The sequence below is a fragment of the Galendromus occidentalis genome, unplaced genomic scaffold, assembly GCF_000255335.2.
Source record: "Galendromus occidentalis unplaced genomic scaffold, Mocc_1.1 scf7180000077497, whole genome shotgun sequence".
Classification (NCBI taxonomy): domain Eukaryota; kingdom Metazoa; phylum Arthropoda; class Arachnida; order Mesostigmata; family Phytoseiidae; genus Galendromus; species Galendromus occidentalis.
Window position 1 is genome coordinate 53,937 of NW_003805485.1, and position 22,221 is coordinate 76,157.

General features: G+C 52.3%; 1 protein-coding gene across 1 annotated transcript in view; it reads right to left on the minus strand.

The window, feature by feature from the left end:
- LOC100905348 (protein turtle-like) overlaps positions 1-21,363 on the minus strand; it is a gene marked incomplete at its 3' end in the record, with an annotated part of 75,216 nt that extends 53,853 nt beyond the window's left edge. Inside the window, exons 1-12 of the mRNA XM_029112363.1 lie at positions 21,198-21,363; positions 19,936-20,274; positions 19,504-19,620; positions 19,102-19,302; positions 17,009-17,284; positions 16,603-16,734; positions 15,883-16,041; positions 13,810-14,097; positions 13,257-13,562; positions 12,340-12,465; positions 11,962-12,078; positions 11,551-11,804 (exon numbers count right to left, since the gene is read on the minus strand). Of these exons, the coding sequence (XP_028968196.1) occupies positions 11,551-11,804; positions 11,962-12,078; positions 12,340-12,465; positions 13,257-13,562; positions 13,810-14,097; positions 15,883-16,041; positions 16,603-16,734; positions 17,009-17,284; positions 19,102-19,302; positions 19,504-19,620; positions 19,936-20,274; positions 21,198-21,363 (2,481 nt within the window). The remainder of the gene's footprint in view (positions 1-11,550; positions 11,805-11,961; positions 12,079-12,339; positions 12,466-13,256; positions 13,563-13,809; positions 14,098-15,882; positions 16,042-16,602; positions 16,735-17,008; positions 17,285-19,101; positions 19,303-19,503; positions 19,621-19,935; positions 20,275-21,197) is intronic.
- Between the last annotated feature and the right edge of the window lie 858 nt (positions 21,364-22,221).

A 22,221-nucleotide genomic window follows, 5' to 3' on the forward strand; every position in this document is an offset into this window, starting at 1 on the left:
AGCGCCCAGACCGACAGCGAGCCAGTCGGTCCGACGGCGCTCGAGGCGGGTGGAGTCGGGACGTGGAGCGTGCGAGTGGAACACGCTGAATTCTGACCGAGTAAATTGTATTAAGCCTCGAGTGTTCGGGCCACTCATCCCTTCCGTGATCTCCCTTGTCCCTGGATTTTCCAGGTTTTTTTTCGCTTCTCCGCTCATTTCCGTCTCGCCGAAAGCTCGCTGCTCCGGCGCTACCGTTCACGCGATCGTTTCGATAGTAGGAAACCGACGGAGCGTTCACGATTCAGGATCGCTCCCCATGACCATTCAGGTAGTGCGCCTGGAAGAGGATGTCTGATTCCAGGACATAAATTCTACTCCTTTGAGCTCATGAATATCCACGAACACGAGCGTCCGAGGGGAATAAAAATCTCGATCGTGGTGAGGAGTCCGCTCCCGAGGAGCTACCTCGTCGATCGTCGCAATCGATGATGAGTTTCCCCATGGGACAACTTTGTTTGCCATGTCGTCGCAGAAGTGACTTTTTCTCACTAGAATACCCTCGCAGCCGCACAGTACTGGTTGGGCGATACACCGATGAAGGGAGGCGACAACGACGAATCCTTCCAGCGAGAGCTAGGTATTGATTCTACCGCGCGATCGCCTGGGCCGGAAGCGTGAAGCTAAACTTAGTTGTATCGGGAGGACGCCGAGAGTCGGAGAGTTCGAGTCCGAAGACGGTGCCGAAAACCTCGTAGTCTGACATCTTACGGTTTTCCTCTGCTAAACTCGACGAAATCGTACATACTTCTCAATGACTTCTCAAGCCTCATTCGTTGCAGTAGTCTGCCGATCTCGAACATGCGCGGGGGGACAATTCTCTCATTCATTCGAGAGTGACGGAGGTATAGAGAGAGGCACGTTGCAGATTGATTCAAACGAACAGCTCGAGGAGCGGAGTGACTATTTCTTCTTTCTCCCGGTGAACGACACCGGCCAACACTCCGGTGGAATTGGTCGAACGTCGTGGTGAGGTCAATTCAGTAGGCTCGCGGAATACAGCGAGTCTTGGGCTTTGCGATATGCGGAAAGCGAAACGGTGAGCTGAACGTAAACAGGAGGGGGGAACTGGAGCGATAGGAGACGTCCCTGTGAGCAATGGGACGCCGTGAGACACAACAGATGGCAGACGCCACGTCCCCGAATTTTAGGAGTTTCGAGGTCCTCCATTCCACTTCATCATTGTTGTTGTTGCTGTTGTTAATGAATCTTTTGTAAGTATCGTCCTCCCTACTATGTCTCGACTCGCCTCAACCCGCGCGGGAATCCATCACTCCCCGCAGAGTTCCCTATCGACACTCAGTCAGCGTCTTCCCTTTAGCCTCTCCGAGCTCGAACGTTCCTCTCACTTTGCTCTGCGCGCACGGCAAACGGTATCGTGGACACTTCATAACCTGCTGCCCAAACATCCTCGACATCCAGCTGCATCTCAGCGTGCATGATGCACATTTCTCATTTTGTAACGCGTAGGCGAATGGAACTCATGGCTCATGGCAATGAGCGGAAAGTTCTGCAATTCAGCCGTTCCATATATCAGTGCAAATGTTTGGGTGCTCGTCTATCGTACTCCTATCGGTCCATGTGTGTAGACTCAAAGCACGATGATGCTGAATGGATTGGAGGGCGTCACGTTACCGAATAGCGAGTTGGACGAGAAACGAGAATGATCGATTCGGAAGTCACACAACACATCCACAAGCAGAATCGGGCTGATCGCACGCAGCTGCCGCCTACGAAGAGGGAATTTCGTCACGATTTCCTCAAAAAAAATGAAGGACGCAACGATGTGAACTCAGTTAGAGGGAACAAGTACGAGAGGGATAAGTTCCACGTGGCGTCACTGTTCGAAAGAACCCTCAACATCTGAGAAGTTGCAGGCACAAGTACTCGCTCAAGGAACAGACCCATCGAACGTGTGGTTCCGTATCCCCGCTCCGTGGATTTCTGCCTGATGGATTTTTTCCAGTTTCTGCACCCATTCGTCTTCCTCACACCGTCGATTCCCCATTCTCCAGGGAGAGCCGGGACACAGTCGTTGTGTATGGAGAGTCTTTATTTCCGCAGCCTCTGTGTGTGCTCCAACCGGGCTTCTAGCGTAGAGCTTATTGTACGTCCGTACATGTGTACATATCATACAACAAGACGCTTTATCCCGTCCATACCCTCTGTCGAGCACTCTCTTCCTCTCTCTCTCTCTCTCTCTCTCTCCAGCATCCCGTGGCAGCTCACGATATAGCAGATTTATTGATATGGGATACAGACACGACATGGAACTTCCCCCAGACATACAGCTCCGACACTTCGGTGCCGATGCGAGCTCGCCTTTGACGGACGTAGTTCTGCTCGACTGCTTGGATTTCCAGAACTCTCTGTTTGCTTCGGAATTCGTGGGGGTTCCTCGAGCTCTTCTTGGCTCTTCCGCGCGGCCGATCGCAACCTTCCAACGGCTGCTGTCGCTTCCATCCATCAATTCGGACGCCCGTCTGTCCGTCAGTGCGTCCATCCATCCATTCATTCTTTCCCAAGCGCCAATCCTCGCCTGGAACAGTTTTGCTACACCGCGCCGAGGAGCGAGGAACGAACAAGAGACACTCGAGCCTCACGCGCGGATATCGTCTCGGATAACGTCTTGTGTTATGCGTGCGTCAGAGACAGAGGCTGCTTCTGCAGCGTCGCCGGCTCGCCGCAGACCTTAAGCTCGACGCTGGCTGGTGTGTCAGAAATAAATGGTCTCCTTGAGATAATCACCCTCAACACTCCTTTTCAAGCAGGAGCACAAAGGAACTGTCGGAAAGAGCGATGAAGACCGGGGAGGCACAAAGAAAGCAGAGGGAGCGACGTCGAGGAGAGAAGATACGCAGAGGAGGAATAAGCAGGAGCCGGAGAGGGCTCGAATCGTCGGGAGGAACACGGAAGAGAATTATGAGACGAGCGCTTGGGGCAGGAGAAGCGGAGGAACGAGGAGGCAGTGGAAATCAGGGACAGAGGAAAGAATGTGGATGTAAGCTTTGACTTGGAAAAATCGTCTGTAGAAGAATCGGACAGAAGATGGAGTGCGGGTGGAATGGAGCGAGGAGCGTCAGAGAGAGGAACGGGGAGGATGAAGCGAGGGGGAAATTCCGAAGTTTGCTTGGAAACTCTGGAGCATCGCTCGCGGGCAGAAAAATTCGATTCGCTGCAGAAGGTACAAGATTGAGATCATGCGGAGAGAATGTGCGGTGAAAGCTTGAGACGCCAAGTTGGACAGGTACGTTCAGGCTTCCTTGCCGGGCGTTCAGAGACTTATGGAAGGAAACGGTGGGTCCACATAGGTGAGACGTATCGAGAGGTTTAGAGTCAGACATAGAGGACGGGAATTCTGGGGCTTATTTCCGCAGCGGCGGGGATGAACATTCACGATAGAAATCATGGCTTGCTCCTCCGCAAACGTCCCGAGCTAAATCGATGCCGGTGCTCTCCGAGTTCGGAGCTGTCTCCATCTACGATGGAATCTAAAAGAAGAAATCCTGCTGTCGAACCGGGTGTGCGACTTGAGACTAATCCCGACGAACAGGAATGAATTGCGTCATTTCTCTGATCCGACCAAGCGGAGGATAATGGCGCAGAAGACGATTTCCTATTTCCCTGCCCTCGAATGAGATTCGGCAATGACTCCCATTTCCCAAGGTCGAGCAATTTTCGCTGCGCGTTGACGAATAGGGCCGTATTTCTCAAAAACGATCCCATGCACGCAGAGGGGACCAACGAAAAAAGGACAGCGATGAAGGCGAAGGGAATCTCGGTTGGGTCAAACAGGATTGCCGGGTAATGTTGCGTGCTCTGAATAGCGGCCATGAGATCTGAACGTTCACAGTGATCTATCTACTGCTCCGCGCGGAAACGGCAACAGAGCGTAAATGACGCTGTACTGCATATATTCGAGAACGGCGCGATGGCGTGGCAACGGCACCGGATCAATTGCATATCTTCGGAGAAAGAGCCGATGGAATCGTCCACGACGCCGTTCTCGGGCTGCCGCAGCTCTCACTGATCTCGTCGGCAGCAGGCATGAGATACCGACGATTTTTTTCTGTCATGGAGCGAGGCGTTGTTGAACGACTGCCAGAGAAGAAGCACTTGCTTTCTTTCGGGAAAACTAATCGTAGGGGTAAGCCTTAATGAGGTTCGATGTTCCCTCACGGCAAGATACGACTGTCTTTTCCCCGAACGGGCGAACTTTGTTTCTGGATTCGTTCGCGGAAGCGAGGCGGCTCGGGGATACTCGGGTTGTTGAGGTTTGGCGGTGCGCTTCCAGCTGGGGAGGAAAAATCGCGAACAAACATACTCGTCAAGCAAGAACATACTTGCTTGAGACTGCTCATCCGGGCAACACAGGAAACTCTAAGTCGACTTATACCTAGGAAACGATCGGTAAGGGTATGCCAAAACGCTCCGTCAGTGATAGGTATATTCTCCCATGCAGTCTAAGGATGTTCTCAAGAGGAAACCCATCACAACGAAACGGATTTTATCGTCGGAGACGAACGGTTATTATGCCGAGTGGATTGTCTACAGAAATGGAAGCTTTTTGAGGGCGGCATCTCAATCGCGAACAGAACTATATCGGTCATTTTCGGCTAAATTCCTCAGGCGGGTTCGTTAATCTATCGTGGCGAATTGCCGAGCATAAGGGCAATAAAATCTAGCACCCAAACGCAAGGGGCTTCGAGATCTAGCGAGAGAAAGACTATCCATGAGCCAGGGCAGCTATGTATATCGGTATTCACTCCCCGACTGTGAGAAAGTATCGCCTTCGAGCTCCCGAAGAAGAAGAAAATCTTCGGTCAGATGTTCTACCTATTTGACTTTGGGTGGGCGACCGTCTTATGAGAGCCGAGGACTCTATGGATCATCTAACATCGACGTCCTCACTGATGTGGTCACCGCTCATCGCATCGTATCCTGCGGGCTTCCCGACGGATTTGTGGTCCATTGTGCCAGAGCTAATCGCTTGCTGACGCATATTCGACGAGACTGGTAGCTCACTGCATATACCTGTTTCCCTAGAGGAGCGTGGAGATGCAAAACAGTCCCGAGTTGAACTACCGAGAATTCGGCGCGTATCTGACGGAGTACAGCTACCGACGGTTCCCAAGAATTGCATAGCAGCGAGACTCTAGTCTCCCTCGTGCGACGAAGTTCCGCGAATGCCAGAAGCCGTATGTCGACCTTTCGAGGATAGATCCCGCTCAATATAGCTCCAGGGATCTCGAGAGGGAAGGCTAAAACAGAACGAAATATGCTGAGCCGTAATCAGTTCGCGAAGAGCCAGTGACCTCTGTTCAGTCGAGTTGCAATCTTCGACGGAGCCTCTCCCGGAGCTAAATTAAGTCGAGCAACTCTCCCAGATTAGACATGAATTATTATCACCGCTGTGACGAGCTCGTTCGCTCGCTCGCACGAGCCTCGTTCAACGGTGGTGCAGAGCAGTGAGCACGTCTGCCCCAACAGTCTTAGCGAGTTTGTTCGACTGATCGAATGAAGCTTGGATGAGGCTTCTGCCTGGATTGAGGACGACGATGGATCGGACGGAGATATAATTCCGAATCGATTTTAAAAAAACTACGCGAGGAGGGAGAAATATGGGGAAATTAATCCCGCTAGAGATTCGAGAGTACAAAGTCCTGGAATAGCAGGACGTTTGTTTCCGTTGAGGTGAATCGATCCCCGGATCAATCCGATTGCTTAATGCGGTTATTGTGGAGCAATGGAAGGTGACGGCCGTATGGTAAACTCATAATCGATACAAATACTCGACCGACCGATTGTCTGGCAGTGATCCCATGCATCTGGGTCGGTCGGTGGATCGATCGATCGTTGTACCAGCCAGTCGGGCATCGATCTCGAATCCACTCTCACCTCGAGATAAAATCATTGAATAAAGAGATCTCGAATTTGAATTAGAAGGAGAAGAATTTGTCGGCAGCCTCATTCAACGGTAAATCCAAACGTCCGATCGAGGGGCTCCCAAAAAGCGAAGCGCATATTTCACGTGAGGTCTCGTGTTTCGCAACACGTCGAGTGGATTTTGCGCAACACGCTCGTTAAATCCTTCGTTGGATTCCGGAGGTATGACGCATAATTGCGCCGCCAAGCCGCGCCGGCGTCGGTCAAATACGCTCTTAGAGTCCCGAGTTGGGGTGAGCATTTCCGAACAAACTGCGGACGGCCCCAGGAACGAACTTTTTCTGCCTTTCTTCTCGCGTGTTAGGAGCAACATAGAATCGACCAACAGAGCGACACTCCATGCATTCTCCAGGTCGGTGAGACCACCGGCAAGGCCTTCAACACGTGGACAGAGGCTTATGATGACAAACCCCTGCAGAGCGTGCCGCACGGACGCTGAGCACATTGCGCATGATGAGGAGCCACCGGGCCGTCCAAGAGGACGTTCAGTCAGTCACAGACGAACCGACTTTGTGAGCGGCTGAGTGGATCACGGAAAGAGACATCTGATTTCATTATGGCGACTCGCTCGCGCGGCTGTTGTGCTGCTTCGTCGGCAGGCGAGTCGGTCGGCCGGACGCCCGACTGTTCATTACTGCGGTGCTCAACGGGTCCAATTTATTCACTTGTGTAGTCCGAGGGACATGGAACTCTCAGAAATGAGTTTCGTTCGCGTTCTAGATGCTGCGTCAGCTACACGAGAATTATGACATCGCTCCTGCATGCGCGTGGGAAGACACGGGTTCAATTATTCAGCCGATTGATCGTCTTGAATGAGGACCGTAGAAGGATACTGCGATCGGGGAACGCTGAACTTATTCTTCTCGATCATCAAATATTCATCCAGAATATCCGGGACTCTGTCTGGGCATGATCCGCCGGGTTTCGTTCTCAGACTGTCTTTGCATATATCCGGAAATAACGGCAGTGGAGCTCCGGGAAGCTCCCAGGTAGGTGGTCACGCAGAGCGGAGTCGCTGGAAACGTTCCGAGCGCCTCTCGAGTTCGATCACTAGAACGTACAATCTCCCGAGATTACATGATGATTGCGCCTTCATAAATAATTCACCTTGCCGTGGTTATTCAGAATGTAAGTCGCCTACGTAAGCTGCTTATTCCGCAGTAAATCTCTCGGGTACGTCCCTGAGCTATTATAGGATACGTCGACGCTCTCGTGTTGCGGAGCTACTCCCCATGCTGGACGGCCTAGATTGGAGACTTTTTTCTATCGTTCCGACACTATCGTGGCTTTCCCAGAGCTCCGAGAGGCTTGTTCCGCGGGCTAACAATCTCGGAAACATCGATATGAATGTCGAGCAGGGGAAGCCTGTTTTCCCAGGGACCTCACTTATTGCACTTACGAGAGTGACCTTCCGGAGCATGGATGACGAGCTCCTCCTGAGTCTGAGATGCTTAATCGAGGACCCATCCTTCGTCTATAAATTAGTTTATTTAGGATCACGTATATTCATTTCCATTGTTCCATTTCTCTTACTCATCCACATTGCATTCATGGTCAAAACCGAATGGAGACCAGTGTTCCCAGACTTCTTATCAAAGGCAAATTACGTTCTGAATCATAGTGATAATGATAATATGAATTATAATTCCAATATTGGTATTTACAAGACGCTTTCCTTATCTTACATATTTATACGGGGATGGCAACTATTGGGAACGAGGGCGTTGTATTTCTCCCCCCCCTCAAACACCGCGGCTCGCTCTGAGTTTCTGTTCGTTCGGTTTTGATTGGACTCATCAAACATCCCTATCGTTTAACACCCTATTTTCTTGTTGTTCCTCGATTACACTGATCCTCTGACTGAGAGAATCCCCTCATCCGACGTCTGAAAGATCTTGCTATCCACCTTCATCGATTCCCTGGATTGGTCTGACAGAGCTCATAATCACGCAAATTACCATTTCGTCTTGAGTAACATCATGAGCCAACAATTTGTGCTCGACCGGGGATCCCGAGATGATTCAGCCGAGCTGCTCGAGAATCTTTCGCTGGACGTTCCGGACGTTCGTTCTAGGCTTCCCCGTCCAGGTCCAGTGGTGAGAGTCGCGCCGAACAGGGAATCGACTCGATGTTCTGAACTGATTGTGAGCAAATTCGACATTGTCATTGGAGTTGCGCTTAGAACAGAGGGTTGAATGCAAGGCTGCGCAATAACATGACTCCGTCACCCGCTTAAAGCTTACAATACGTCATTACAAAAATAAAACAGCTTCCTCTCAGAACAACCCATCGCGTAACAATCAAGAGTCGTTTGAGTGAAACTCTTCCCAAAGCTCCGCAGTCAGACTACATACACACCTTTACATCGAGAGTCACCCTGGGGGAGACCATTGAGACATCCTTTCGCGAATGCACTTATATACCGCGGGAATGCTTAAGAGTTTTGTTTGCGGACGAGGCCCCGAAACTCGATGCGCCGGGCAGGAATCGGGTGAATGACGAACAAAAACTAGAAGCTCTCGTGATATTGTAACTCTGTGGTTTCGACCCACCGGCGGTGAAGCCAGGCTAGCGTGAGGTTCGTTGAGGCTTTTTGAATCGAATCCGGAAGAGATCCGAACTTGATCCTGAAGTGGATCTCAATGATTAGTTCGGAAAATGACCCGAACAAACAGTAGCGTCGAGCGCAGAGCTGGTTCGAGACAAGCACGACATGAGTTGGGTTACGCCGAATTTGTTCAAGGTCGAATCGACTTATCATACCTTGCTGAGTTCCGGCCAGCGTTATAAGAGATTCACAGGAAAATGCCCCAAAAATGTACAGCTTATATACATCCGACCATAAATATATGATACAAGCAATCGACAGCTCTCCTCGTATGTAGGATCCGAGAACATCTCCGCACCTAATCAAGTTTTCTTGCTTGAAGGAATCACACAATCCGTTGTCGAATCCATTTTTCCCTCGAAATTCTCTCCGGAAGTCGGATATAGAGCAGAACTCGCGATCGCAAACTTTTTGAACTCAAATCATCGCGATTATTCCTGTTTGGTACTCCGGGGGTTCTAACACGAGACCCCGGTAAGGAGAACGGAGATTCGTGCGGGATGGGGCACGGAAGATTTTCCGCGGGATTTGATCAAGTCCAGAACTGTTCATACGATTCGTGGTCTGAATCTCATTGATTCTTATCTTGATCCGGCTGAGTGACTGGCTGGCTCGCTCAGTTATGAATGGGATGAAATGATTTACAATACAGGCGCAGCAGCGAAAAGTTGTTCACACAGTCCTTATCGGCTCTCTTTATACGAAATTGTCTCCTATATACATCAATTGCACCTCTACTGAAGGTTCGTCTCCGTATACGGTTTGAAACTCTGCAAAGAGGAAGAAAGTGTATATAAGCACATTATGTAGCTTTTTCCATGCCAAATTTCCCGCTACTTTTTCCGTCGTCCTTGCTGAACATTCCTCCTACCTTCCCGACCACAGCTAAATCGATTGCTCTCGCCCTCGGTTACTTCCCTGATCCCAGGTTGAGGCTTTGAATATATGTGGAATGTCTCGCCGCAGGAGCAGCATCGCCTCGTAGTCGTAGTCGCGGACTGCACGACGGAGCACAAAAAAGATAGAACCACAGGCTCACAGACCCATCGAGATCATCACAATGGGTAAAAAACGTTGTGAGGTGGAGAGTCGGAAAAGAGCCTCCAGGAGAAGCGGCTGAAGATCTCCGCAGAACGTTCGTAGATCGCCCGGATCGTTAGGAGACGTACACGCAGAGAGGGAGCTTTTAGCGAGATGAGAGCCCGGGGAGGGCGCCGTGCGAGCGACCAAGGAACCGACGAGACATTCGTCTCGACTCGGAGTTTGTTTTGCAATTAGCAGCCATAATCCTGGACGATTCCCCTGGCTCCGCGCCACCGAAACTCGAGACCCTGGTCTAAATTCATCGAGGATACCGCCAGAGCGGGACGACGAATTCTCTAGTGAGCACTTTTTCGCGCCGAAGATTTTCGGCGCGCGGGAGTCCTACTCCACGGTGAGAGAGAAGCATGGGAGATAGATCCCGTGGGCAGAGTATCGTAGGCAATGAGCTTCTTGTCTGAAGCTCTCCTTCCCGCACGATTTTCGGAGCGCTTTTATTATTTGTTTCGAGATGAAGAAGAATTGGAAAGCTCCCGGATACTCTCCCGGATAAGAACGAGATACTCGAGAGCGAAGGAGATATGTCGACGGGGAAAGGGGTTGGCGAACTCCGTCAGGAGCGAACGGTATAAAAAGAGTTTTCTGATGCAGGATCCGTTGGAGCAGCTCGAGCTGCTTTCGTTCGTAGGTAGCCGACAGCCATCTGTTCCGAGGAGTTCCGTGAGCAGCGATACAAACACTTGATAATCTCGAAATAATGAAGGCTCTCATTGTTCGCGGGAGCTGTGTTCTTCCCTGCTCCGACTACTCGGGGAGATCTTTTTTCCTAGCAGCCGTATAAAACCCATATAGGAGGCTTATTCTCTTTCTCATGGGAGGCTAGCTCACCTTCAACGTTCCGGAGTCATACGACGATTGATAACGAGTGTCCACGGCGACGTGGTGGGGCGGCGGCGGCTTCGTCGTCGGCGATAGGCTCAGATGATCAGATTCCCGCCATTCCTGGATGAGAATAGGGGAATTCCGCTATGAATACCTTGCCGAATGCGAGAACATTGCTGCTCGCTTACACCTAGCGTCTCCAGAGATAAGCTTTCCGGATTCGAGTTGTATACGCGCGGGAGCTGCGCTCATGAATTGAATTTTCGAGAACGCCGCTCTTTGTAAAGCCCCGGCTCGACAGTCCCGCTCATTCGGTCGCGCTCCCCCGTCACGCTTGTCGTCGGTCGGTAACACGTAAATGAATCATGCCATTGCATGCGAGCGCAGATACATATGTTCAAAGCTAGGTTAATAGATCACACCCAGCACGCTTTTCCATAATAGACAGACCGACGCTATGAACGAGTGAAATTCCAGCTCGCAAAACTGCCGCGTGACCTAACAGTTCCATAAGGAACTTCCATTGCCTCGCGCTGGATTCTTGGAGACCGATTGAGCGGGCCGCAAACGGTACCCTCCCTCTAGACCTTTCCGCGAGGGTTTCGAGGCCGAGGACTAGTTGCCGGCCCAGATTGCTTCACATTGCAATGATTCTCATCAATATGTACCGTATATCTCCAAATAAAAGGCGCCCTTCAAATACAAGACACTGTCGGAAGTACTATAATAGAAGACACCCCCCAATAGTAGGCATCCCCTTAATACAGGACCCTGTCAAAAATACTATTATAGAAGACACCCCTAAATAGAAGACACTGACTGTCCTGCATTTTCGGGGTGTCTTCTATTGTGGAGGGTGTCTTCTGTTTGGGGGTGTCTTCTATTAAGGGGTGTCTTTTATTAGGGGGGTGTCTCCTATTCGCGGGTGTCTTCTTTTGGGGGCTGTCTTCTATTATAGTAATCCTTGCGAGTCACTTATATTTGGGGGATGCCTTTTATTTTGAGATATACGGTATACTAAGCTATCGACTGACCGGTACGGAACTGTGTAGCGTCAGATGCAGACTGTCATGCCGCGGTAACGTGGCCATGTGCTGATAGACCGACGATGACGCCGTACCCACGTGCATGACGCGGCCTTGACTCGTCCCAACGTCCCATGCCCCCTTCTTGAGCGTTCCTGTGCACAAGGGTCCTCCAGGTTGACCCGGCTGGACCATTCCCCCCATGAAAGATGGGGTCCCGAGCAGACGTTCCTCGGCTGTCCGACAGTTCGTCAAGGACTCCGCTGCGAGAAATAAGCGGGAAGCATTAATATCCTGGGTCTGCGAGAAGTGGTTTCCTCCTAATTAGGACACGAGCGATGATGTGTTTGGTATTCTGTTCCTTCTAAAAATAGGAGCCCTCCGCGAATTCACGCCCCCCATATCTTTGCCGCCACTTACAGGGTATGATGTCCGGACATTTTTCTTCGTCGTGGTAAGGCGAATGCGTGAGATCCGTCATGTTTCTCTCTTCCATCTGGAGCTGAGATTTGTCCTCAGCTGCAGCTCTCTTGTGCGCTGAAATAGGAATCATGAGCCAGTCAGCTGCAGCAGCTACCAAAAAAAAGCTCGGACGCCGATTTTGGATCTCAAAAAGACTCTCGGTCTCGATTTTGATCTGGGATTTCCGGACTGAGTTACGGAGTCCCGACGAGGATTTCCCTCTTTCGTTCGATCGGAAGACCGGACGAGCATGTGGCGAGCTGTCGAAAAAATGCACATGATTTCCGGGGCAGTAGCCCATGCCGATAATGATGAAAATAATGAAACTCTACTCACAATTTTTGATGACCTGTCTGGTTCGGATTTTCATGACGAGGATGATGATGAATGCCACGAGCACAATGCCGCTAGCGACAGAGATCAGGAGCAACAGCAGCGGACTCAACGTTAGATGCCACATCCCTGTGAAGAGGAGTTTTGGTCAGCGCGGAAAAAACGGGGAGCTTCTTACCGCAAGCTCTGATCACGATGACATTCCGGTGCTCGAACGAACTCCACACCGAACTATGAGAAAATCAAGCAGCGATAAGTAGCGGAACGAGATTAGCATCGAACAAGATTGAGTCGGAACAGGCAGAATGAGGCCCATAGCAGAGTCGGTCGATTTTGTCTCTGCCGTCGATGGCGGACAGCGAGTGATCTTCGAGCGCAAGAGGAATACGACCAGAAAAGCGCGTCGTTTTCGCCTCTCGAATCCGATAGCCGCTACCATTCATCCGATGCTTAGGCTGAAGCTCCCGCCACCGCCGAATTCAATCTGGTGGCTAGCTGAAGCCTGCGAGCAGTCAAACGTTTTTTTCTGTTTGTTGTCGGCGCCGCCGCCGGTATCGTTGTCGCTACTTAAGCAAAGTGTCCCCTTCAATCAACCCCCGTCCTGCCAACGGGTCTCCCCGGACGAGCATCCTCCAATTGGGTAAAGTGAAAACCGTTCTTTCTTTCGTTTGTTTCGAGCGCTCGAGCGTAAGTGTCGAGAACTTTAGACCTGGGTCTGGCATACTCTCTGGCCATGACCTTTCTACACCTACTCAACTCGTAGACGAAGGAATTCAAGGTAAGCCTCTCGGTGGATTCGGGGACGGTTGCGGACCGCGGAGGTATACCTGGCCCCTATGGGCTCCTATGCTAGTTTCAGCTGGAAACAATTTCGAATGGAACGTGATTGTTCCTTTCGTGCATCCATATACGGTACATACCTCGACGTGTGAGAGAGATGGGCGACGGGATCGTGTGAGCCACAATGACCGTGGGCTGACTCTGACCGCGTGAATTTGACGAGTAGATCGCCACCACGTACGCCGTAGCCGGCATCAGGTTGACGGCCTGCATCGTTGCGTGCGTTGACGACGTGTAATTGCCCCGTAGGGTTCGCTGCTCCGCCTCGTGCAGTTCCATGTGGAACGTCTGCTCGATTCCGCCGTCGTAGCCTTCCATGCAGGCGACGGTCAGAGACTCTTCGGTCTGGTTGATCACGGTGCAGTTTTGCACGGGTTCAGGAGGACCTTGCGGAGGACGTTATGCATTTAAAATCAGAAAACGCGCCGTGTGACTGGCAATATACCGCGGCCTTATGTCGCGGAATTTTTAAAGTGCTCCGTATCTAAGGCATGCAAAGCACCGCGACCCGCGGCTGGGTGAAATCCCCGACCGCGAAAGTGAGGCGATCGCACTACTAGCAATCTGCACGTACAAGATGGCTGTTGGCGAATCTAGTCGACCTCGCGCTATATCGTCTGCCAGGATTCATACCTGCTGGGATGAGGTTGAATACACAAGGCTCCCGCTGTAGTCCAATGTTGTTCTTCCCCCAGCAGATGATAGGGCCGTAGTCCTCCTCGCTCTGCGGTACCACGGTGAGCCAAGACTTGTTTTCCTCCGAATGGACATTGCTCGAAGAAATGAGCTCTTTGCTGTTGTTGAATTTCCATTTGAAGAGAATCTCGGACGGATCACCCTCTAGCTCGCATAAGATCCGCACAACTTCGTTCCGGGCCGCGCCGTAAGTGGTTTTCTGGTCTTTTTTGCAGACGGGTGCGTCTGGAAGAGGGGAAGAACGGAGATTGACGACAGGCGAATACAGCAACGCAGCTCCGGAGATATATGTATGTTCCCTCAATCAAGGATATCCTCATGAGTTAGAGCCGCGGGAATTTTCAGGCTCTGCCTCGATTAAGAATGGAACAGAGGAGATGAAGGAGGAAACAAACGGGAGATTGGATGGGGGACGGTGAAGGATTTGAGAAGAGGTCACAGATGTCGGATGGACTACTTGATAGCTGAACATGAACGAGAGGAAGCTTCTGAATTCATGAGAGGAATCTCCGTTGGGTATTTCCGTCGAAACTGAGCAGGTTGTTCCGCTTAACTTTGGAAAATCTCGGGTATCGAGGGATCAAGGAAGATATCAAGGGGATTGTTCCACAGAAAACGAGAGGTGAGAACGCGGGGATGACACTACTCGCCCCGAGGAAAACGAAGGATCAATCCCGGTGGGTTATCAGTAAACTGTCCCTCCCGTAATACAATTACATGTCCACAAGGGAATAGTTGGACCGGTCTGATAAGCCTAATTGAATCTATGTCGAGATAACTGGGATTAGTGTCATATATGAAGCGCACTCGCATACACATACGCGCTGTCAGCTCCGAAGTTCGCACGAGCTGGCCGCCGACGCGACCTGGACCCGACGGAACGACGCAGATTTTTGAGCCCCAGCCTGTACGGGCTCTGTAGGCAGGGCCTACCGGAGCGGCCAGATGGAGCGGTAGATATGATTCGAGCCCTTGAATCCAGTTGCGACAGCTTGTTCGGATGCGGTAGGTCAGACTTGGACCCGACAAGTTTTATATGGAACCGAAACCCCGTCCCAGAGTTTGTTGACGGTACGAAGATTGTGGACATCGGCTACGCGGACACAGAATCTGAGCATCTCTATAGTATGCCGCCTATGATACGAGCCACAGATGTAGGATACGCCCACGAGCGTATAAAACAGGATGCCGAGGGTCGGGAACCTGATTCGATATCAATAGAGTGAAAAGAAGGGCTCGAGGCCTTTCGCCGGACAGACGTAGAGCCAGGAATCGAAGGACCAAGGACGAAAGAGGAGCAAGGACTGTTCCTCGTTGTGGGGGCCGAGATTTAGACGTGTCTGCAGCAAAGTCCACACAGTTCCTCCGCCGAGCTGGACCTAGAATGACAGGCTTGCTCATCGCGGCATCCCAACAATGAGAGCCGATAGGAACACGAGTGAGTCGTTCCAGCCTCGGTGGAGTACGGAGAGACGTTTCTGCGAACGAGTAGGCGGCACTCCGATGAAAGCAAAAAATAGACGCAGCCTATATCTTACCACTGCGACAGCGAGGTCCGCTGGGAGAAACGTTCCTGAATTTGCATCTACCATCGCCATATACTCTGTACAACACCCTCAATACAGCGAAATGCCATTCCTGTGCCCTTTTCGTCCAGTCGTTTTTTTCCCCTTCCTTCTTCCGCTTCCTTCGATAGCGATACGAGCGACTCGTTGGCGGGCCGAGGGACAGCCAGACGGAAAAGGGACGTTACATTCGGATGAAAACTACTCTCGATCCGTCCGTTCAGAACGCTGCGCAGTTTGATCACCGTTTTCTCCTTGGGAGACGAAAGCGTTCCCTTTACTTTCCTTTATTGCTCATGGCTGGAATTCGACTCCTACGTTCCCTTTCCGGTAGAGAAAGCACAACGACAGGTTTACGTTTTTTTTTTCTCTCAATCGCGATGCCGTCTCGGTCTCCTGCGTCCGCCGACGTGTACCTACGTATGTAATGGCGTGTCATACTCACATCTGACTTTCAGCATGACGGCGTTGCTCTCCCCGATACCTTGCGCGTTTGTTGCTGTACAGGTATACTTTCCACGATTACGGAGATCTACGCGCTGCAGAACGAGACTTTGACTGCTCACAATGATTCCGGCGGAGACGTTCGTTTGTACCTCTCGACCTGCGGAGCAAACGACACTCCAGTAAATCTCTAAGCTACTATCCAGACCGAATCGTCCGTGATATGCTCCGAGGAACTCGTGTACATCGTATCGGTGCTCTCGGAAAGCTCCGTCACAATTTTTCTGCGACGAGCGCGGAATTCCGGCCTTCTCCCCCATCGTGTAGAGAGGAATAATTAATGACTCCGCGATTGCGAGCGAGGAGCGGATCCACATCGGGACTCCTTGTCCGTAGGAACGGAAATCCGAAGACCTGGACTTTTCCCGGCACCGAGGAAAAGGAGCGCGGAAGGGTCTCGCAGGGAGCCCTCGATCGCGGATGTGAGAAGGAACTAGTGGAGGGACACGTTCGGGAACGGAGGGAATCAGATGGGTTGCCGCGATGGCGTGATAATGGAATCAAGTATCAGAGAAAAATCCGAGTGCAAGAAACATAGATTGTGGAATGAGCCGCCGCAGGGAACGACAGCGAACAGACTCAATTACGCAAGCTGGTAGCGTCGCGCGTCGTCCTCGCCATCATCGTCGACGTTCATTAGGGAATGATTTTAATGAAATACCTTCGAAGCGCCAGCCGATGTCGTTGACCCATGGGTTTGCGCGGATGTCGCAGTCGAAAAACACGTCGTTGCCTTCTTGGATATGTTGATGGCGAAGCTTGCTGCCGAGGCGCAAGTTGAGAATGGGTACATCTGCAATGCGACACGCTTGACATACGGAACTCTAACGCCCGACCGGATGAACGTCACGCCTCGGTCCCGCGAAGATTCGACAAGCCAGTGGGAAAGGAGTGGACTAGCTCAAAAGCACCCGTGGACCGGTGGGAACTCGTGCGGGCCGACGACGTGCAGTGGTAGGCTAATTTTCTTCAAGGTCGTCCCATGGACGGCAACGGGTTCCGAGATCCGAGCCGGGACTCATGGAGGGCAGCAGATGTTTTCGAGACACCAAAGAGACGATACTTACAGTGAACTTCGAGCTTCCAGCCGTCCTCGATCCGGCTGTTGATGATCTGCGAATTTTCGGCGCGACACGACAGATGTTTGCCGGAGTCGTCGGAGGCCGGCACGAACGTCAGCGTGCTGGTGCCGTTGTGAGACGTGGAATTCATACGCGTGCCTCCTTTCCACCACTCGATTACGGCCGGGGGCCGCGAGCCCGAAGTCCGACATTCTAACGTGACGGGTTTCCCGGCCGACAACGGCCTCTGCTCACCCTCGATCCACACGGACAGCGGTCGAACTGGAAAGGAATGAATTCGAGAATTAGCTCATTGCCGACACAATTCGAGGGCGACGTCTCGCGAGCGCTTCTGAGTCGCCCCGTTTGATGATCAATTGCGCGAATCGTCTAATAGAACCGTCTGGAACGAATCCAACAGCTGATCGACGAGTCGATCAGGTTGACGCAGATGATGGCGGTCTCGAATGTTTCTCGTGGAACGACGAGAATGAGGAGGAGAGCGAGTGAATCCAAGGAAGCAGAACGATCAGCGCGGCACCGTCCTTCAAAAGAACAATGGCGTCCCTTCCGATGACGCTCTATGTGCTCTCGAGAGAATGAGCGGGGAATAATGCATGTTTGAGAGGCCTTTAACGGCATGGCTCTCCCAACGGCGGGCCGACGTCAGCAGGGCTGTTCGTCGAGGTCTCACCAGCGACGGACGCGCCGGACGCCTCGTTCGATCCTTGAATGGGACCGAATGATAAAAAATACTAATAATGAAGGAATCCTTCGGTGACGACAGGACACTGAGAAATCCCCCGACTGCGGCTCTAGATCGTTACGATTCCAACTCGCGACGATTCTTTGAGCTAGAACGCGAAACTATGCCATTTCCGATCGCCTCCTCCGAAAGATCGTCAAGATTGGGCGCTAGACGAGAGCCGAGACGTTTATTGGGAGCGGTTTCGAACGCCACGATGGACGTTATGAGCCACCGTGGTTCTGTAGAGAGAAGGAGATATATTGCTGGCTAGATTTGCCGACGATTTTCGCGAGGAAAATTATCACCGGAGGAATCACAATCCGAAGAGAAAAATGACCGTCATCATCACCCCTCATCACCATGAATGACTTTCGGATATCGAACCCTCGAAGGTCGAAACGGTCATCACCTACAGCCAGGGCCGGGAAAGCGCTCCGCCAGGAGAGGAATCGGTGAAGACGATCCCGACTCGGGGAGAGCGCTTATCCGAAAGCGAACACGCAGGATCCGCGTGAGAGCGGAGACTGTTCCGGACGAGACCTGAGTCTGCGCAAATTCCGGAGGAATGCTTCGGAGAAGGAATCGGTCTACGAGGCAATGTGGGCAGCGGAACATGAGATAAGGAAATGGGAGGGGAACCGCGGGGATCCCGAGGGAGGGAATCGTATGCAGACGAACTAGGGAATAAAGGAATGGACGAATAGGAATCCGTCCACAGATCGAGGGAGTCGTCGAACTGAAAATCTCCGTCCTCAAGTTATGCGGGACCGCGAAGAGAATCTTGGATGTCTCCCCGAGTTCATCTGGCGTGCCACTAGATGCTCTCGTAAGTACTCTCGTCTGGTGTACTCCCAGCGCATCTCACCACTCGTAATTAAATCACTCCGCGTACACTCGTAAATTGACCCCGGCTCGTCGGCCGTGCGCAGGCCCTCGGAGAGAAAGGTAAGCATTATGAACGACGTTTTTCCAGTTATGTACTCCCCGCCGAATACAAGTACGACGAGACGCTCTTTACTCGTTCAGCTGGACACGAAACTTTGAGGAGCACGGCCCCTCGACTCGAGAACTTTTACGAGCGCCGCCACCGTCGACTCTTTGAGGCTCCGTTCCCGTCGCTCCTCTCAACTCGCTCCCCCCCCCCACCCGCCGCAACGACGCTCTGAGCCGCTTTTCCCACCACGAGCCACCAGATCGCGGACAACTAAAAACTAGATTCTGAGATCTTGACGGGAGCCCGGACGCTACGCAGAGGAGGACGGTGCTCGACGTCTCGAGCTGCACGTCCGCTCGAATGGAATTAGAACCCGAGCCCCCCTGATCTGGATATCCAGGAGGGACGAACACTCACAGTTTAGGTCGACGATAACGCTGGCCGAGACGGGAAACGAGATATTGTTGTTCGCCGCCATACACGTGAATGTGGCCATGAGGTCGTTGCGGGTCAAAGCTGGAATTTCCAATATGTTTTTCGAAATGCCATTCGAAACGTTGTACGTTTCGTCCAGGAGGAAGGACTCCCTCCACCACTTGACGTGAGGAGCAGGATTGCCTGTTCAGAATGAAGCGGAAAATCGTTTAGGTCGTTGCGCTGTCGACACCGTCCGCCGTCGTCGCCATCGTCGTTTCTATGGCCCTCGACCGTGCGCCACAAAGCGATTGCATCCGATTCGCACGGAGCAGCAGTCGGGCATACAAATCGGCGTATTAAATTGTGTCGCGATTCTATTGCTCGCCCCTCCCCATCGCTTACCTCCTTCGACTTGACATATCAAGATGAGTTTGTCTCCCTCGTTGTAAGGTCCGATGACGCTTTTCGTGGCGAGGATTTCTCCGTTCTGGTCGGTGATGATAGGCTCGTTTGGGGGAACTGTGGAGGAGACAAAAATATGTAGGACACATCAACATCAGCCGCCGCCGCGACGCTTGTCGGAAACATCTCGAAAATCGCCGCGACGCTTGTCGGAAAACTCTCGAAAATCGCCGCGACGGCCCCTAAGAGCAATTCGAGCAGCTGCCGTACGTCGACGCAGCCGGTGAAGAGCTCCAAGTCGACATGATCTCCGCGAGCGCTACTCAACGCGATCGCTCCCGGGGGCAAGCCGCAAAGTCCGAGCGGCAGCTAAGATTAAGCCCCCCATGTCTCGTATTCCTTAAACGTGACTTAACTCTAAAGTGTACTTACGAATGACCTTCAGCTGAACTTGGTAGTTTCGGGTGCGGGCTTTCTTGAAGTCTACGCGGCAGCGGTAGAGACCTTCATCGCCTTCCTGCACAGGAGAAACCTGCAGCACGGAGGGTGTTGCCTCGGTTTTGAGGTAGGCTCGGTGCGCGAGCCATTCGGCGGGCGCGTGGTGAGCCTTCCGCAAACTCGTCTTCCGAGCATCCGCTGAGTAAATAGGGGTCGTCGAGTCGTCCTTGTACCACAAGACCAACGACACCTCGTCGTCGGTAGTGTTCGGATGTATATCGCAGGGCAAATTTACTCTTTCGCCGAGCACTCCGACAACGGCAATCGTGGGTTCTGCAACGAGAAAAAAAAAGAAGATTACCACTTAGAAAATTATCGCCATCTTTCGAGTTGGCAGCGGAACTCATGTGTCGATTCTGAATCTGTTCGATTTCCGAAGCTCTCCTCCGACCCAGAGCGTTGGAATTATTGTTGGAAGAACGGCTTCGGGCAGAGTAGTAAGCGCGAAATCGGCCGGAGACGATGCAGCAGGGGGAGGGGGTGGCGCAGAACAAGGCGCAGATGAAGTCGATGTAAAGAATTGCTGTTGAAGTGGAGACGAAAGAAAACATAGTGATCGCCATATAAACAAGCGCAACAAGGAAAACTCGACGTGGTAGCACTAACGAACGACCAGGGATGATAGAGGGAGCGTCGAGGAGAGCTGAGTAGGACGAAACAAAAAAATAGCAGGGCCGAAAAGAGGAGCGTAGGAAGTGCTAAGCCATGCGGCAATAAAATAACATTGAAATAAAAACAATAGTGGCTGGAGTACGTACAACTATAATAACAACAAACGAACTCAAGACGGAGGGAGAAGCCCCAACCGCACGACGACGTGATGCCGCGCCCCACTACCGTGCAGCCCGACCGGGACGAATTGGAAGAGCAGACGGGGCTGGGGGAAATAAATAACCGGGGAGAACACGGAGCACGGAACGGCTCGGGTAGAAGCAGCAACTCGATGACGGACGGGCTCAGAGGCTGAAGACTCGAGAGGGTCGAGGGGACACATAGGAGGCCAAAGAACCGATGAGGTCCTGCGGGGCGAACCGAGGAGGGACCTTCTGATGAGTAGGAGACGCACTCGTTTTTTGTAGCGTCCCTCGGGGTTCCGTGAGCTTCGATCGGGAGACCGGGGCCACAGAAAAGCCCGAGGAAAGGCCCCCGGGCTGTTGATTTCTAGTCCCGTCGTCGTAATGGTACGCCGCTGGTGCGAAGCTCCAATGATTGCCCTACTTGGTTTTGCCATCTCACGAGCGAGACACCCACCAGTGAGCAATACAAAGTCAAAGGAAACGAACGAGCGTCGGCTGAGGAGATGCTTTGTTCGTCGCTGCCCTCCCCCACGGGTAGCCAGCCCCCTTTGCCCCGTATATTCATCCGCCGTATATCTTCGTCCTTGTCCCGTTATGCCGTTAAGCCCCTCTGCTCGTGCTCGAGATCCCGGCTCCGTACTTTCGGCAGGAAACAGGTGGCGTGAGTTTTTAAGCAGCCCCAGTAGCTGCAAAGCTACTTCGGGAGACGCCATCAATTATACAGCTGCTACAAACCATATTGCATGGAACACCATCCGAAGCTAGTCGGATACTGGCTCGGGCGCTCAGTTGGCCGCCGCTGCGAGCTCCGAAGAGGGTCGGAAGCGACCGAACCGCCGAGTCGCTCGGACGTGGAGGTGGTAACTGCACTCTAAGGAGGGGGAGTTGGAGATGTATTGCAAGCCACTTATCGGGTTACCGCCCTCCGTTGATCGGCGCATTGCCTCCTTGCGCTCGCTTCCCCCAACAAGGGCCGCCGCGCCGGCTCGACGGTTCCCTTCTGATATTTAGGTCCCGCTCCGTTCGGCTCTCGCCCCCCGTCGTACAGCTTTGCCCAAACCAAAAAGCTTCCGAGTCTTTTTGCAATTCGCTTCTTGACTGCTCCTCGCTCGGTGGATGGCACTAAGTCGAATTACATCAATGTTGTCACACGCTCCTCCGTTTTCCGCGTTCGCCCACTTCAAGGAGATCAGGGAGGTCTTTAAGTAGCGTGAAATTCTTTTATCCATTCGTCATCGTCGTCAGAAGTCGACGCGTATGTACAGCGGTCGTTGTTGAGTCGCTCAGGCAGGCCGGCGGTCGGTCGGTCCATCCATCCGTCCATCGGTCGACTGTCAATTGCGTTCGTCACGATCAAGACGCTATTTCATCGTAAAATTCGCCGTTACTCGTCAGCCGCCGCTGCGGAATTTGAAAGCTCGTA